General features: G+C 35.1%; 1 protein-coding gene across 1 annotated transcript; it reads right to left on the bottom strand.

The window, feature by feature from the left end:
* Window positions 1-4,037: 4,037 nt before the first annotated feature.
* On the bottom strand, window positions 4,038-18,560 carry lin7c (lin-7 homolog C (C. elegans)). Its single transcript, XM_051900960.1, has 5 exons — window positions 18,397-18,560; window positions 17,271-17,389; window positions 10,070-10,141; window positions 8,773-8,982; window positions 4,038-7,748 (listed from the first exon to the last, which is right to left on the bottom strand). Exons 1-5 carry the CDS (start codon window positions 18,431-18,433, stop codon window positions 7,581-7,583), a joined length of 606 nt encoding a protein of 201 aa, XP_051756920.1. The 5' UTR covers window positions 18,434-18,560; the 3' UTR covers window positions 4,038-7,580.
* Window positions 18,561-19,172: the final 612 nt, after the last annotated feature.

Genomic DNA, 19,172 nt, shown 5'->3' on the forward strand with positions numbered 1-19,172 from the left:
TTGTTATTGTCAGGTTTTCATTTGAGCACACTCTTAGGCCTAATTATATTACTCATTTGCATTCTCAACACATACGCAGTAATCTTTTGTTACATTTCCCTCAGAATTTCTAGGGATTACTTTGAACTACGACACGTTAAAATGCGTCACCCGTGCAGACACTAATTACCTGAGAAACCACAGTCACACTGAGAGCGGCAGACAGGTGTCTAAGTTTCCGTACATCATCATGACGCACTCTCCTGTCTGTACGAGTGATGGCGTGGCTATCAAATGCATTCTTTAGGCACGCGGTCCAAAGTATGTCCCACAATCTAAATGCTGTTGGTATTAATGCAACAAAGCACGCATACAGTCCATCTGGAAGCGTCAACTCAGTGGTATTATCCGTGAGAGCCGACAGATAGCATGGCTGGCCTGCATGGCTTTGTTCTGGAATTTTCTCCAGTGGCAGTCTGGTGGCAGGTTTGAGAGGATGAAATGTTTGAAATGAGTCCCAGACATGCCATGAAGACCTGTTCCATATTGAAGTAAAGCAGCTGTGTCTCTGTCCTTGTGCACACATACACTTACTTCATTGTTCACACATAATCTGATTTTATTACTGGCCAAAATGTTACAAACAAACAATATTAGCCTATTTGTTATTTTTATATTTAATTGAACGTTTCAATAAATACCCTGCTGACAAAAATATGTTCTAAGAACGTTTTGCTAACATTCCCATTAAAGGGTTGGTTCACCCAAAAATTAAATTTCTGTCATTTATTACTCACCCTCATGTCGTTCCACACCCTTAAGACCTTCATTCATCTTCGGAACACAAATTAAGATATTTTTTCATAAAATCCGATGGCTCAGTGAGGCCTCCGTTGACAGCAAGATAATTAACACTTTCAATGCCCAGAAAGGTACTAAAGAAATATTTAAAACAGTTCATGTGACTACAATGGTTCAACCTTAGTGTTATGAAGCGACGAGAATACTTTTAAAAAAAACCCAAAATAACTTTATTCAACAATATTTAGCGATGGGCGATTTCAAAACATGCTTTACGAATCTTTGCGAATCTTTTGTTTCGAATCAGTGGTTCGGAGCGTGTATCAAACGGCCAAAGTCACGTGATTTCAGTAAACGAGGCTTCGTTACATCATAAGTGTTTCGAAACGTTTTGAAATTTCAATGGTTCTCGTGACTTTGGCAGTTTGATACATGGGTCATTCTACAGAAACGTCCACTTTTCTGTCCCTAGCCTTTACAGAAATAATACACTTGAAAAACACTTTAGGATTACAATTTTTTTTATATTTTAAAATGAAACAATATGTTATTTAAACAATTAAACCTTCTTGAGCCATCAATGTGGCAATATTTGTTTTTTAATTAATTATATAAATTCTAAGTGCCACAGAAGTGCTCGTCCCCACAGTCATGTACAGAGGGAAAATGCTTGAATTTGAGGTCAATTCCATTATTTTTCCATTTAAAATACAATAATGTATACATAACTATCAAATATATGATGTAAATGACATAAACAAAATGCTGAATAAATACTATAAAATGTATAATGAAAGTAGTGGTCCCCTGGAGTTGTGTCACTGGTGTTACCTTTAACAAAAATCTCTTATTTTGACATAAAAAAAATAAAAAAAATTATACTGATGACGTCACTTGACTTCCTTCTTCCTATTTCCTGAAGATCAAAGAAGAACGGCCAATGGAAAGTCCACTGTCTCTTTTCAGTTATCAGAAATTTTAATTAGAAAATCATAATTTCATATGAAGCTTTTAGTTGAAGTCACTGGTATGACCTACTTTATTGTTATGGAATTTTAAAAAACTAGAATACAAATGGATTAAACTACTTAATTTAGTGAATATACCATGATTGACAACATGTGGTTTGATACCTTGCAGGAGCCATTTTGTAAAATGCATTTGTCATGAAAATTGTCACTGGTGTTACCCGTTTATAGATACTGACTGCTTTCACTAAGTGTCAATGATCGTCTTTGATTGTATACCAAATGTAAAAATGTCTTCTCGTCTACTTAATTATAGTTGAAGAATAAGGATCTTTGGTCTTATACATACGTCACTGGTGATTCATTGTGTCACTGGTGTTACTGTTTTTTTGTGTCACATTAAATAAAATGTGTCATATGTGACATGATAATTTTACACCCATTGAATTCTGCTACACTCAAGAATTAAGATTTAAAGGACTGCATCATTACTTGTTCATAACTGTTTTTTTTTTGTGTTTTTTTTTTTTTTTAATATTTTCATTGTTATAGCAAATACATGGTTGTGGAAATGAACTAACATCATTCAATCACACTTTTAACAAACTTGATTAAAAATAAAACACACAATCTCCTTATTTTTTGCATTATCATTATTTTTCTGTAACTCTGACTGCATGTGTTGAAAAAAATGATAAATAATATTTCATAAAAAGTTTAAAATTGCCAGAGAAGTAAGGTAACACCAGTGACAAAAAATAAATAAATAAAAATAAATAAATAAATAATCATTAAGTTGTCATTTATGTGTATTCATAAAGTCAAAGGGTAATCTAATAATGTGGTCTAAGTTTAAATGTTAGACAAAGAAATATATTTTAAGACATCTTGCCATACCAAAAGTGGACGTTTCTGTAGAATGACCCACACGCTCCGAACCACTGATTTGAAACAGAAGATTCGTAAAGCTTTGAAGCTTCATGAAGCAGTGTTTTGAAATCGCCCATCACTAGATAGTGATGAATAAAGTCATTATTTTGTTTTTTGGTGCACAATTATCGTCGCTTTATAATATTAAGGTTGAATCACTGTAGTCACATGAACTGTTTTAAATATGTCTTTAAATGCCCAGAAGGCTACTAAAGTGTTAATTATCTTGCTGTCAATGTAGGCCTCACTGAGCCATCGGATTTGATCAAAAATATCTTAATTTGTGTTCCGAAGATGAACCAAGGTCTTATGGGTGTAGAACGACATGAGGGTGGTAATTTCATTTTTGGGTGAACTAACCCTTTAAGTTATGAAAACGTAGTTTTTTTAATAGATTAAACACTTTTTTCATTAGTTATGCAAACATTAATTAAACATTCCATTTTATAATTCTTCAAACATTATGGTAATGTTATATTTGAATGTGCTATGAACATTCTGAAACGAGTAGTAGGCTAACATTTAAAGAATGTTAGACGCACGTCCAACTAAAACATTAGAAAAAAGAAAAAAAACGCTCCATGCAATAGGTTTTTGCACTAACGTTTTGAGAACATTATTAAAGATCATATAAACTCTAGGATTTAACTTTTTTTTTTTTTTACTTTAAATGGAGCCACTGACTTTAACACCGGATGTAGTTCTACGCGAATGAAAAACAGTCGGAGGAAATGCTTGAATGACAGATCCATTCATTAATAAAGTCAGCAGGCCTATTTTTTCTTCATTAACACAGTTCACACTCTCTACACCTTGTCAGAAGAGGGATTGTTTTTATATTAAGTGTTATTAATCAGTGAGGCTTTCAGTGTTAGTGACGTGCAGGCCCCGTCTTAACGATGCAACCCGAGACAGACGGAACACGGTCTTTAACAATGTTGATAAGAAACTGAATTGGGCTGACAAATCCCTCGAGTGTGTTTATTGGTCTGTGACTGTGGGACATCACTTTACGGCACAAGACTCGTGTATATGGATGTTGTGATTCCATGTTATTTGCTGTTTTTAACCTTTGTTTTCAGTTTATATAACATTACAATCAATGATCAATGTTTTGAAACAATTAAAATGCAATTATTTATCGTTCTGATCAAGATTTTCAGTGCAAAAAGAGCCTGAGATCAGCAACCAATAATAACTGTGCTGTCCTGCAGCGCCCTCTAGCGTTTAGGTAAATGCGTGCTAGTCTGGCTAAACTATGTACAGTTGCCTGTAAATGAAATTACAAACACCATATTTTCTCTTTCACACATGCAAAGAAGTAAAAAAAAAAAAAGAAGCAAACATATACACAAAAGATTTAAACCCACAGTATATTTAAACTCTGTATCCTCAAAACAAACCACTTTGATCAGTCTTTATACATCCACATTAATGTAACACAATACAGCAGGACAGAAATGTCAAAAAAATACAATAAAACAACAGGTACTCAAAAACAGTCAAAAAACTAGCTGACCAGACACTGAAAGAGCTCCCGGAAAGGATGCAAGTTTGGTCTTGTTACTTGAATCACTGGGAGAATGTGGCCAAGATAAATCATTACAAAACATTCCTGGAAAAAAATCTTGAGAGAAAAATCAGTTTATCAAAAATGGCTAAAATATCAAAAGAAAATGGTTATAAAAAATAGTCAGCCCCTCCCCTGTGGACAAACCCAAATATTAATGGGGAGTGAGTAACCTGTTTGAGATGATGACAGGAATTGGATCATGTCTTATTATTGCTCTTGTGATACATGACGCTTTAAAATTCATGATATTGTAGAAAGAACCAACCTGAGCACATAATGCACCACAGAAAGAAAGGGATCGCTTGATTCTTGATGCTTCTTTTTTTTGTTAATAACACAAATGATTCTTTCATGCAAGACATCAGACCTCCCTTTTATCTCTCACCCCCAAAACACCTACGTATCTCACAGCTCGGGGTGAGTCATGGGCCTCTATAATTAGACACGTTAAATATTTTATGAGAGACTGAGAAGAATAGACTGTTTTTTTCCAAGCTTGTCAGACGCTGAAAATACCTGCATTTGAGGTTAAAAATACATCAAGTGTGTTGCACATGTGAAAATGAGTACAAAGAGAAAGTGCAGTGTGAAGCTACTTTTAAGACATGAATCTTGACAAATCAAGATTTAACAAAAACATGAACATGTAGTCAATTAAATCCTTAAAATTTGGCTATAACAAACAAATGGAGCTGAAGCTTAAAGGGTTACTTCACCCAAAAATGACATTTCTGTGATTAATTACTCATCCTCATGTCGTTCCAAACCCGTAAGACCTTCGTTCATCTTCAGAACACAAATTAAGATATTTCTGATGAAATCTGAGGTTTATCATCTCCCATAGAATGCAAAATTACCACATTCATGGTCCAGAGTAGTAGTAAAGACATCGTTAAAATAGTCAACGTCACTACAGTGGTTCAACCTTACTGTTAAAGTGATGAGAATATTTTTGTGTGCAAAAACGAAACAAAAATAATGACTTTATTTAACAATTTCGTCTCTACCCTGTCAGTCTCCTACGCAGTTGACGCAGTGCAGCACTTCCGTGTTTACGTCCGAACACCGGCTCAGTATTGGCCGACGCCATTCACATGAGCAGCACAATGCATGCGTGTGATGTTGACGCAGGAGCCGGCCAATACTGAGTTGGCGTTCTGACGTAAAACATGGAAGCTCTGCAACGTGTGTCTCCAATGTAAACTGCATATGAGAATGATGGTAGAGAGGAAATAGTTGAATAAAGTCATTATTTTTGTTTTGTTTTTGCACACATTAAGTATTCTCATCACTTCGTAACATTAAGGTTGAACCACTGTAGTCACGTTGACTATTTTAACAGTGTTTTTACTACTTTTCTGGACCTTGAATGTGGTAATTTCGTTGCTTTGGGAGATTAAAAAAACCTCGGATTTCATCAGAAATATCTTAATTTGTGTTCTGAAGATGAACGAAGGTCTTACGGGTTTGGAACGACGTGAGTGTGAGTACTTAATGACAGAAATTTCATTTTTGGGTGAACTAACCCTTTAAGTAGTGAATGTAATGGGACAGCTTATTTAGCCACTGAGGTATCTGGAGAAGACTTAATAAAACCCAAACTTTTCATCTCCAGATCTGCATCTCTTTCCCCATAAAGTCTGAAATTAATATGGGTGAATGAATAAATTATTGACTTTTCAGAAAAACGACTGATCAGGTTTAAAAAAAAAAAAAAAATAGGACAAGCACAAATGACAGCACCAATTGACTGACTCAATTTCACTTGAGCTTCATTTAGACATGTCTCTCATATAATGAATGGTGAATAAGCTTGACATTCTTTAATATTCATTTATGCATTCATTGCTGTTTTGCTACCTCATGATATGCTAATATAACCATTTAAGTGAATTGATTCTAAAACATGATGCAGGTCTTTGTAATAATCAGCATGTACTGGGTGTAACATATGGACCCACAGCTGACTGAAAGGCAAGTGCCACATTAACATTCAGAAAGCGTTATGAAACAACTGGCGATACAACAAAGCCATAAAAAAAAAAAAAACTCCCACTACGGTTTTAAACTTAGTGTTTCTGCTGTAAGGTTTTAAATTAAAATCTTACAAATAAAAACTGGAATGTGAGCTGGAATAAGAGCTAGTGACTGCTTCACTGCATTTCTGTGTGCTTTAAGGGGCATATGCTACAAAAATGTTTTATTTTCAATTAATTTTCTATTTGTCGAACACCCAAACAGTGCCACAAACATCCCTTCTGAACGGTTGTTTGCTTGAATCATTTGTAAACACTCCATTCACATATTTTCAATCAAAACTGTTTAAATGGCATAATCATTACCATATGTAACATAATTTGTCACGAAATGAGCCTAAACAAACCCAAATGGTTAATTTTCTCTATTTTTGTTCATAAAAATGGATTTGTTTACTCAATAGAGCTGATATATCAATTTTCTGAATTTTCACAGCATTTTTCCATTCATAAAAGAAAAAAAAAAGCTCAGCTCGACATGTACTGTAAACATGATGTGAGAGTCAATCAGTTTGGGTCAGTAAGTAGGATCAGCCTGGCATTTTTCGTACTGGAGTATATTTACAGCTGACATTTTGTGTTTGAAGCAAACAGCAATTCTGATGGGATGCTCATGGCACCACTCTGCCATTTAAACACTCCGGAGATTCAAAGAGATTTTAACATTTCTGGTGAACTTTTCCTTTTTTTTCTGTGGCAAACGGTAAGAAAAGCAAATAGGAAAATAATACACCATAAACCCTTTACTCAATGATACACTGTTCTTTTCGAAACGTTTACACTCATTTAGCATTTTAACAAGGTGGTAGTGTTCACTCATTTTGAGCTTGGACCATAAAACAGCCTGTGATGGGACATACTGAGGGCTGCAGACATTTTTTTTTTTTTTTAAATCTCTTGAGGCACTTTTTGAAATTCCATTCAATCACCTCAGGATTTGAACATTGCAATGGTCCCCTTGCATATCTGACTAAACAACATCCCAAATGACAGTACATTCTTAGTAATGCACCAATAGTGCATGTATGTGATGTCTACGTGACAACATCCAGAGCCCATGTGGTAGTGTTCATGCTATGAGAAAGAAGTATGTGAAAAGACTGTTAAAAAACTGTTCAGGAGGTGAGGATTTAGAAAATTTCACAAAAAGGAGTGCCAAACATGTGGCTAATCCCTGGCTGGAGAAAGGGGGTGAGTGAGCGTGAACGAAGAAGACAGATGGCAGAAGAATTAAAGACAATGACAGAGAGAGAAAGATGGGAGGGGTGGGTTGGGGGGCACAGGCGAGACGCCCTACTGGGGGAAATTGTTCTGTTGCCGGCGTTTGGCAGACCTCAGCTTCTCAAAGCGCGACTCCATCTCTTCCAGGACCTTAGGGGTGTACCGTACCACCAGCTTCACTGTACCCTGAGCAGCCTTCAACAGCTCCACAGCTTTCTCATGGTGCTCTCCTTCTACACTCTGAAAGACATGCACTTTAAAAGGTCAATTTCAATAAGACAAAAGAAATAACTCATCTTTTTAAAATGTCACGTAAGTGCCTAAAATAGCACCGGCCTTTTTTTTTTTCTAAGATAATGCGATTATAGCTCGACTTCATCCAGGAAAGTATATGGATTAATCACACTTTGGTGAAGTTCGATCATTCCCATACATGTAAACATATTTTGAGGCTTTTCACATAATATAGGCTATCAAAAACTATTTAAAGGTTTAGTTCACCCAAAAATGAAATTTCTGTCATTAATTATTCACCTTCATGTCGTTCCACACCCGTAAGACGTTCATTCAAATTAAGATATTTTTTATGAAATCCGAGAGCTGTCTGACATCCGATAGACTGCAACGTTATAACCACATTCAATGTCCAGAAAAGTAGTAAAAACGTAGTAGTCAGTGTGACTACAGTGGTTCAACCTCAATGTTATGAAGTGAAGAGAATAGTTTTTGTGCGCAAAAACAACAAAAATTACGACTTTATTCAACAATTTTTCCTCTTCCCTGTCAAGCTGTTATGCAGTTGGCGCAGTGCTGCATTTGCGTTTACACGTCCGAACACCGGCTCATTATTGGCCAGCTCCTGCATCAGCATCACACGCATGCCTCGTGCTGCTCACGTGTACAGATTCAGCCAATACTGAGCCGCCGTTCGGTCTTAGAACCTGGAAGCTGCAATGAAAATAGAACTGAATGTGGTAATTTCATTGCTTTCAATGGAGGATAAAAAAAAACCTCTCGTATTTCATCAAAAATATCTTAATTTGTATTCCGAAGATGAACGAAGGTCTTACGGGTGTAGAACGACATGAGGGTAATTAAAGAACTGAAATTTCATTTTTTGGTGATCTGACCCTTTAATGAATCTATTATTAAACAGACTTTAAAATTACCAAAAATATATATTTAAAAAAAAAAAAAAAAAAAAAAAAAAATTATTTGTTAAGCTAAAGTACATGGGTCTGCAAGGCATTAGCTATGTACATACCACTCCATTAACGGAAAGCAGCTGGTCTCCTCTCTTCAGGCCGCCGTGCCGATCAGCGATGCCTCCAGGAATGATACGGGAGATGTAGATGGGCGAGTTTTGTTCCTTCCCACCCATGATGTTAAACCCCAGTCCCTCCTCGGTTTTTGGGAGCTCCACCACACGGGGGTGAGAATGACCCTCACTGGCTGCAAATGCAGCCACTGTAGCCTGGGAACGAAGTGAAGATGGCAGTAAATCAACCACTTATGGGTGCCATTAACAGAATTTGTCTTATGCAAAGGAAACAAGTGTACATTACACACATACACAAACGCATTTTTTATATACAAATCATATATGTATATATGTATGTATATATAAAACATAAAATTGTAATAGTTGACAATATTACTGTTTTTTTTCTGCATTTCTGTTCAAAGGCTGACTTGGTGAATATGACAGTTGTTTCAAAAACTTTTAAAAATCTTAACATGGTAGTTAAATTGTAATGTTTACATATTGTATAAAATGACATATACACTATCATTCAATAGAAAGTTCAAAAGAACAGCATTTATTTGAAATAGAATCTTTTGTGATATTATAAATGTCTTTACTGTCACTTTTGATCAATTTAATGCATCCTTGCTGAATAAAAGTATTAATTTCTTCAATTTCTTTTCAAAAATAAAATTCTTACAGACCCCAAACTTTTGAACGGTAGTGTATAATGTTACAAAAGCTTTCTATATTTTAAATAAATGCTGTTCTTTTGAACTTTCTATTCATCAAATAATCCTGAAAAAAAATTGTACACAACTGTTTTCAACATTGATAATAATAATAATAAATTTCTTGAGCAGCAACATATTAGAATGATTTCCGAAGGATCATGTGACACTGAAGACTGGAGTAATGATGCTGAAAATTCAGCTTTGCATCACAGGAATAAATTACATTTTAAAAAATATATAACATAGAAAACAGTTATTTTAATTTTTAATAATATTTCACAATATTACAGTTTGTGTGTGTGTGTGTGTGTGTGTGTGTGTGTGTGTGTGTGTGGGTGTGTGTGTGTGTGTGCATAAGAGACTTCTTTTAAAAACAGTAAAATCTTACTGATATCAAACTTTTGAACGGCAGTATAAACTGCAAATGGTAGTTGTTTATATATTTTTAGGCCATCAGTGTGGTGTTAAAGAATGCATTACAACCAAGCCAATCAGATAATGAGATTGACTGTCTGTCAATGTTCATGCTAAAAATAGTTACGAGTGGATTTAATGTTCGATTAGGAGGTACAGCATCTTACCTTTGCTGTTGCATTCGCCCTCACCTCTGGGCTGCTATTTATGTCCACTGTCTCATACACATGCTCATATACCTGAAATGACAGAAAAATGCTGGAATTTCACAAATACAGTATTAAGTACAACCTCTATGGTCTCCCTCTGATAAACTACCAGGTAAACGATCATAGACGTACAATTTGAGCCAGATTTTCAGAACCTGAAGCAGTTTCCCAGATCCTTCTCAGTTTAGTTACAAACTAAATTACTTGTGAATTGTAATTCACCCTTAAAAAGCAGTTTAAATTCATCATATTAGTCTGTATCAGATCTTCAGTGGACAGCCACCATTAACAGAGCAACTGTGTATGAGACCAGCTGTAATCGGCGACTGGAAAGCCACACCATTAAGAGGATACAGTATCAAATCAATCTCTTTACATGGCTTGCTCTTGATGCTTTAACACATGTTAAACCTCTATTCCATCTTCAATCCAGGCCCGTTATTCCACCCACATGCCTCAGCATTCAACTGCGAGTCATGCGTGTTTATCTGAGAATCAAGCAAGCATTCAGAGGTTCAGTGCAAAGTGTAAATGTTTAAGAGATGAAGCTAAGTCACTAATCAGCCAATCTACGCATGCATTACAAAGTGTACAGCACATAACTCAAGCACCATCACATGTAACAACCTAAATAAGCATTTCTGGAGAAAGCCTGTGGCCTTGGAGTCACAAAACATGTCCATCCAGAAACTGGGTTTATTAAACCTGCGTAGGAACAGATATAAGTGACGGCCCGGAAGCAAGTTAAACTTTCCTTCAGTTTCAGTGAACTAATGATGTATTTTTTACACACACTCAACAGTAAGGAGGAAAAAAAACTGTTGAGACTATAAAAAGAGCTAGAACCCATTTTATAAAACTATAATATGACTATAAAAATTTACAATGGTTTTTACTAATAATAAATAATTAGTCATCCACATTACATCATTAATTGGCTGATATTAGAGTTTTTTTTTTTTTGCATTAAATTGATCAAACCGAAATTGAATAAAGTAATCAAATGTAAAATAACACTGCTGTATACATTAAATATAGACTAATCCTTATTAAAACTACAAAAATTATTCATTCAAGAGCAGTGAGTGATTTTATCTTTGTCTTTTGTTGTTTGATTAACATTAATGACTGCAGCAAAGTTATTAGGCTGCCGTCACTTTAAGAACTGTACAGATCCAATATACTGTTACACATGTGTGTTCTTTCTCAACTGTTTACATTCACTTAAGACATTACCGTCTGTTTAAGAGGATACTCTCAAAAAACGGCATTTCAGCATTTTTCCATGTAGGCTATTTGACCACATAGTCGTGTATCCAAAGCCCACAGTATAGGCTACTTTGATTATTTGCATTCTGCTCTGTCTCGGAGCATGAAACAGAAAGGGAACAGTATCTCTTTCGTGGTTTAATGAGCTTCTAATAACACTGTTTAATATCAAGCATGTCCCGCAGTTTAGCAACAGTAGACTGCATTTTACTGCATTTTTTTTCTACTGGCCTGGTTAGGCCAGCGGTTCAACTTTTTAGATACCAGTGAAACATTACAATTTTCAGGTACAGAAATTAAATAAAGTAATCAAATGTTAAAACACTGCATCTTCCCTGTATAAAATAGATATAGATTAAAGGGTTAGTTCACCCAAAAATGAAATTTCTGTCACTAGTAAGTACTCACCCTCATGTCTTTCCAAACCTGTAAGACCTTCGTTCATCTTCAGAAGACAAATTAAGATATTTTTGATGAAATCCGAGGTTTTTTTTTTATCCCCCATAGAAAGCAACATAATTATCACATTCAAGGTCCAGAAAAGTAATAAAAACATTGTTAAAATAGTTAATGTGACTACAGTGGTTCAACCTTAAATGTTATGAAGCGACAAGAATACTTTTTGTGCGCAAAAACAAAAAAATAACGACTTTATTCATCTTAAGTTGTGTTCCGAAGATGAACGAAGGTCGTACGGGTGTGGAACGACATGAGGGTGAGTAATTACAGAAATTTAATTTTTGGGTGAACTAACCTTTTAATCATTATTAAAGTTACAAAAAAGTTATTCAGTTAAGAGCAGTGAGTGATCGGTGTTTTTTTTTTTAGATTAACATTGAGGACAAAGACAGCAGTTGGTTTATTAGACTGCTGTCACTTTAAGAGCTGCACGTATCCAACATACTGTTACACACAAGTTCTTTCTCAGCTGTTTACATTCACTTAAGACATAATCGAAAATTATATGTGAATTAGTCCGTTCAAGCGCAAGAAGACATGAAAGAGAAAAGAACTCAATTAAATAGGCTATTCGCGCGTCTAAAAGGCAGCTTTCTGGACGCGTGCTTTGGATGTTTTTGCACAGAAAACTTCTTGGAAATATCATGTGATTATTGTACTGTACTGCCTTCCTGTATTAATGTAGGGAACCACTCGTTATACATAAGTCACATAACAGTTCATGTTTAGGTTAATGTTAGTAATATGCTTCTCGTTTTATGTTCCTCATCAGCTCAAGCACAGCAGCTATAGCGTGAATACTTAATTTGTTTAATATTCTGTTAATTAGATACATTTACTTCATAGACATCTTCCTCTGATATCTCCATTGTGCTCTATGTTTGCTCTGTTGTCAGTGTTTCTTTGTCTGGACACAAACACTACACATGCTGCATGGTATTGGTTTTTGGTATGTGAGCATTTTGATGAGTACGAGTACGAGTTTGAGTACACGAGCACAGTATCAGGTCCGATACAGATATCAGTGCATCACTAATCAAAAGTGATAGTAATGATACAAAAGATTCGCATTTTAAATAAATGCTGTTCTTTCGAATGTTCCATATAACACAAATGATAAGAAATGTTTCTTGAGCAGGAAATCAGCATATTAGAATGATTTCTGAAGGATCATGTGACACTGAAGACTGGAGTAATGATGCTGTAAATTCAGCTTTGCCATCACAGGAAAAAAATACATTTAAATAACATTTATTTTAAATTGTAATATTTCATAACATTACTGTTATCAATGTATTTCTGATCACATAAATGCAGCCTTGGTGAGCATAAGTGACTTCTTTGAAAAACATTAATAAAAAAAAAAAATAAATAAATAATAATAATCTTACTGACCCAAAAGTTTTATACAGTAGTATATAATCTTTGCCATCATCTAACACTTACTTAAAGTTATTCGTTAAAAACGTTAATCGTTTATATTTAACAAATCTTGAGCATCCATTTTTCATACATTATAATTTTATGCCTAAATTCACATATTTAAAACAAATATTTTTACTTGATTTAGACATCATTAGAATATAATTTTATCATTTATCAGTTACCGGGGATAACATGAAAGTAATTGTCTTATCTGTGCATCACTACAAATAAATAAATAGTGACTTCATGACAATGATATTACTTTGTCGGAACTGAACATACCTAACAATACTCATACAAAAATCACTAAAATCACTCTTAGATTGTTGCTGAAAACTGAAAATACAGTTTATAAATGGACAAAATCATTTAAGATGAGTGCCTACACTCGTAGACACTATTAGGAGTATGATTTTCTTTATAAACTGATTTTCACAGAGCCTCTTCAAATCTTTGCTTCAGAACCCCCTGCTTTATTCTAGGCTCTCAGGCAAGGCATAGAACAGCATCTCTGCTGCGAGCATCACTTGTGCTGAGACTTCAGAGTCTTCAGTGAGCACGACAGATGACCAAGCAGCAGGGAGGAGACCAGTGAAGTGCCAACAGTCTTAGATTCACTACATGGGCAACAGAACACTAGTTTTTTGCCCAGTCTGAAACAGACAAATGGATGGATGCTATTTGTGGACATCAGAATCAATATCCAGTATCCAGTCCTTCTGCTCAACAATAACTACCCATGTACTACACCAATCAGCACTTTATCATAAGCATTAGTGATGAGAGCATTTTCAGTCATGACGACTGCTTGAGTAAATAAGCTGAGTACTTAGCCAGGAAAAAGGGGTTGGTGATGAGGATGAAAAAAAAAAAACTTCTGTCTGCTCTCTTTTTTATTTGCTTGTCTATGTCTTTCTTTGGTTCCTGCATCACACCTTGCCGTTTTATTTTTCCAGCATCTGCACCATGTTCATCACATTTTTAAGACAGTGGGTCTCATTCACTAATAATCGTGCGGATCATTTCATATTTGTGCACACAGGATAAGTTATCACAAAAAAAACAAAAAAACAAAATCAGCCTAAGTCACAACACATTCATACTCGCATGAATTCGATCTCAACCTTGTATTCTAAAAAGTGGCCACATACCCAAGGTTAGTCATTTGCACAAAACACGTCCAAACCATCTCCATATACACTGTGTTCCAAATTATTATGCAAATGAAGAATCAATAGGATTTCAGTATAATAAACATTCAGATTTCAATTTTTCAAAGAAAGTGTTTGTTTTATTTCACCACATCTTTATAAGATAGCTGTTATCACTCTGGTTTGTTAAATAGATTGCCAGGTCTTCTTAGGTAAATGGAAAACCTACTTAAAGAGGTTGTTCCACATTATTAAGCAAGTCACAGTTCTGATGCAATATGGGGAGGAAGAAAGATCTGTCTGAAGATGAAAAGCATGAAATGGTGCAATGTCTTGCAAAAGGCATGGAAACTACTTATATTGTGTGAAAACTGAATGGAGATTATCGAATTATCATAAGATTTGTGAGCAATTTACAGCACAATAGAACTCAAGTCAGATAAAGGCTTATTAAGGAAAGTTTCTGTGAAAAAAAATAATTGTATTAAAAGGACAGCTATAAAAAAAAAAAAAAAAAAAAAAAAAAAAAAATCCACTGTTGAGCAGCAAACAGGATTCAAGAACCTCTCAAGAAGGCTGGCATTTGTGGTTAGAGGTGGCTGAAATGCAACTCTACACACAACTTCAGCCTGCATGGAGAGGTTCTTGAGACTCCAGAGACACCAGCAGATTCAAATGCCTGTTTGCTGCTCAACAGTGGCTTTTTTAATAGCTGCCCTTTTAATACAATTAACTTGTTTGACAGAAACTTCCCTTTATAAGCCTTTATCTGACCGAATTCTCGTGCTGTAAATTACTCACAAATGTTACGATAGTGTGAAATCTCCAACAGTGACTTTCTTAATAATGTGGAACAACCTCTTTAAGGTTTTCCATTTACCTAAGTAGACCTGGCAAACCTGTTTGAGATTGATACCAGTTATTTAAAAAAGATATGAGAAATAAAACAAACACTTTGTTTGAAAAACTAACATCTGAATGTTTATTGTAATGAAATCCTACTGATATGTCACTTGCATAATAATTTTGAACACAGTGTAAGGGCTTTGCACACAACCTTTCGCTTTCTAAAGACGCGCTCGCCTCAAAACTATTTAACATAAGGACCCAGATTACAGACCTCTCATTAGCCAGCTGTATACATGCATATCTGAGTTGTTACAGAAAAACCTTATAGCTTGAGCTATATCAGAGCTTCCCTTACTCTTTCAGTGTATGATGAAATCCATAAAATTTCATTTTAACATATAAGGCCACTCAGAGTATGCGATTTTGCACACATGGTTTTTTCATAAACATAAAATAAATTTTAGTACAAAAGGTGAAACTGGATTTGTTCGTGAAAATGTCTGTACGCAGATTTCACAGACAAATTTGTGTGTAGTGTATGCGCACATTCAGTGAATGTCCCCCCCAAAAAAACAAAAATCCATTCTTGCTGTCCCAACTCTAAACAAAGTACTGAGCAAAGTGCCACAATATATCACAATTTTAAAGATTAACTGTTTTAAAGTAAAAAAAAAAAAAAAAAAAATAATAATAATAATAATAAGGACACCATGTTATTGAGTTTTCGTGAGCAATCCCTGCATCACTTCTGAATAGTCAAATCTCTAATAAATCACAAACACAGTGTTAAAAAGGACAACCAAAATCATCAACCAAATGGGCTGGCCTAAAATTTCAATTACAATAACACTTGAATTATATACTTAAAACAAATGTCTGAATTAGGGATGTTAACGATTAACTGACGATATATTAATTGTAGATAATTTAATTTATAAAAATTAAAGCAAGGTCATCATTAGAGTGTGCAGTTTTGAGGTGCGTGCAGCTCATGCACAAAACACATGTAAAAGACACAAATAAAAATGAAGCGAGTGCGCCTAGCTGTTTATTTCTAAACATAACTAACATGTACAAAAGCATTTCAAAAAATAATGAAGTGACCTCAAAAAAGTGATTTTACTGAACATAAGAACTACTTACTTGTGTAAAAGCCTCAATAAAAGTACAAAGAATAAACAATAAGTAATAAGATCCTGATTGATGAGTGATAATATTTCAGTGCTGTTTTAGCCATGTGCTCCTATTCTATGGCGCATAGCCAAGAAGCATGTCGTGTCACTCTGTGATCTACGCAGTGTCTTATGTTGTGTTTGGGCTCATTTGAGATCACCTGCTCTAAATAAAGATACAGTATGTGATCTACTATGGTTTACTAATGTTTTGCGAAGTTACAAACAAAAACATGGCACAAAAGCATCATGTGTATACTGTTTACATGTGTGTCAGCTGTGATTTTTAATAAAAATACTTGGTATAGTTTGGTCTCTAGCTGAAAAAAATATGCTTGTTGTATTCTGCTAGTTGAGGCCTTTTCAACAATATATGACAAGTCTATCTATTATTTACTATGTTTTTACAGATCACATTTTCATGTAAAGCCGTTATTTTTCATGCTATAAAAATAGAGCACTTCTAATATGTCAGCAAATTTAAAAGCACTTGTTTAGTGATGGTCATACTCCCTGTATTCACTGTAAAGCCAAGCTTCTAAGCTTTAAAACGACACTTAAGCCTATATTATGTTGGTCAAAAAAGTGGTTAAGTAACGTGATAACTTAGTAGAGTTAATTGATTGTTAATGTAAACAACGATCAATTTGGGGAATTTATTTAAATTAACATCCCTAGTTTGAATATGAACCAGATTTTTTAGGGTCAGTAACAAAAACTTCTACACAGATGGATGAGGCAAAACAGTCCCCACTTTTTACACTCATGGGCCACAAGATTACATAAGGACTTGCATTTCATTAGAATGCATGAATGTGAGGCTGGCACACTTACCTCCCGTACAGCATTGCAGAATTCACTCTGCAAAACTCTCTGCAGTGCCTGCAGCTTCTGGGGAGGCACTTCCCCTGTTCTCTGGAGCTTGTCCAGCAGCTCAATGGCACGAGATATGTCTGTAGAAGAACATATGCAAAACAGTGAGGGCAAGACCAAGACCATGGATAACCATTTGCATCAAGCCATCTGGAGATGTTGTGTTTGGCTAAACAACTATGCCTAATAAATAACATTAAATGCTCAAGTCAATATTTCAGGACTGGAGTATTTCAAAAGGTTAATTTTCTTTCCATAAAAACAAATACTCGCCCTGATGTATATATTATATATATATATATATATATATATATATATATATATATATATATATATATATATATGCATATGCGTGTTTTGCATGGCATGTACTGCTATCAAACTTCTCTACAGTTAAGAAGGAATATCCATCCATTGTTAATCAATCCGAAAAACATGTAATGAAAGAGATCTTTAAACACACTGCATAGTTCTCAGCTTCAGCCACAGAACTAACTTAAGTCAACTAATGCGCCAACTAACTTTGTGGGGACAGATACAGATAAGAATATCAAAATAACAATAGACCTCTGATTATCATCATAAATCAGCGCTTTTGCTAATAGCCAAGTTGGCTACCAGCCAACATTCACTCTTCACAATTTAAAGCCCCATAAACTGTCAGTTGGACTACAAATAAGATGCTGGCTATAAGGATGTCCCTGAAAGACTGTACTAAATCACCAGAAGCAATTCGAAAACACTGATCTCTAATACTAAACACTGACCTGGAGAGACCATGCTAACAATGCTCACAAAAGATTACTGCCTCTGACAGCAAGCCTCGTGTTTTGCTTTCAATGATCGTAACCACGCACTTTAACGGCAGAAAGAAAATGTTCATACTTCACATTTTATACGTTTACCTTGACGTCGTGGTGTTTATTGAATATTATGAATGATTTGATACAATGAATGGGAGCTAGCGCGCTGTCGTCCACTAATCCATCCTCATGAAGTGACAGCGGGGTGTTAAGAGCAAAAAGCGTGATTTACACAAACTCCTAAGCATTAAATTCAACAGAAAGTGTTTCAGTGAGCTGCTTACCTCTTTCCAGACGCACAGGTTCTCCTAAAGAGGCCATTTTAGCCCTGGTTATTGAGTTTGCGCTTGACGAAAGCTCCAGATTTACGTCTCGGCTGCTGTGTTTGTTGCTGTTAGCTAGTTGCTCAGCTTAAGCGGTGTGGCTAATGCAAAGAGATTAGAGGACGAGTCAAGAGCATCATTCCTGCGCTGCTTCTGTGCAGACTCTTTGCATGCCACAAAAAAATTGATTATGAGCAGCCCAAGGAAATATGCTTATATTAGGAATATATAATATATTTAAGTAATAAAGAATATTATTACAGCTAAATGATACTGTTTGGTACGACCTTCTGTATACAGTGGAGTTGCAGCGATAGTTTTAACAGTGATGGCATATTGGTTTAGTCTATTTAAGTTATTACTGTTACTATATTAACACAAATTTCATTTTATTAAGCAAATTCATTTGGTCGCATCATTTCGGTAGAAGATAGTCTCTGGGGCCTGTTGCATAAACTAGTAAGACTAGTCTTCTTTTTTTTCTTTAAGATTGTTCATAACTTTTTAAAGTCAGTTACATTAAAACGTACATTGGTCTAAATTGATGTCGAAAAGTAAGACTGATTAACCAGTTGCATAAACATAGCCATTATTGTTAAAGGAGACTATTATAACGTTACCCAGCTTTTCACAAGATGTAATATAAGTCTCTGGTGTCCCCAGAATGTGTTTAAGTTTCAGCTCAAAATACCCCTCAGATCATTTATTATAGCTTGTCAAATTTGCCCCTATTTGAG

This window comes from Ctenopharyngodon idella, chromosome 7 (assembly GCF_019924925.1).
Source record: "Ctenopharyngodon idella isolate HZGC_01 chromosome 7, HZGC01, whole genome shotgun sequence".
Lineage (NCBI taxonomy): Eukaryota > Metazoa > Chordata > Actinopteri > Cypriniformes > Xenocyprididae > Ctenopharyngodon > Ctenopharyngodon idella.

What these genes read in the sequence shown, in the direction of transcription:
- lin7c (XM_051900960.1), bottom strand. Translation starts at nt 18,433, where the DNA reads ATGGCCTCTTTAGGAGAACCTGTGCGTCTGGAAAGAG. An exon ending in ACCTGTGCGTCTGGAAAGAG is followed by an intron (nt 17,390 to 18,396) that starts GTAAGCAGCTCA and finishes GTTCTTCTACAG; the next exon opens with ACATATCTCGTGCCATTGAG. An exon ending in TCTGCAATGCTGTACGGGAG is followed by an intron (nt 10,142 to 17,270) that starts GTAAGTGTGCCA and finishes CTGTCATTTCAG; the next exon opens with GTATATGAGCATGTGTATGA.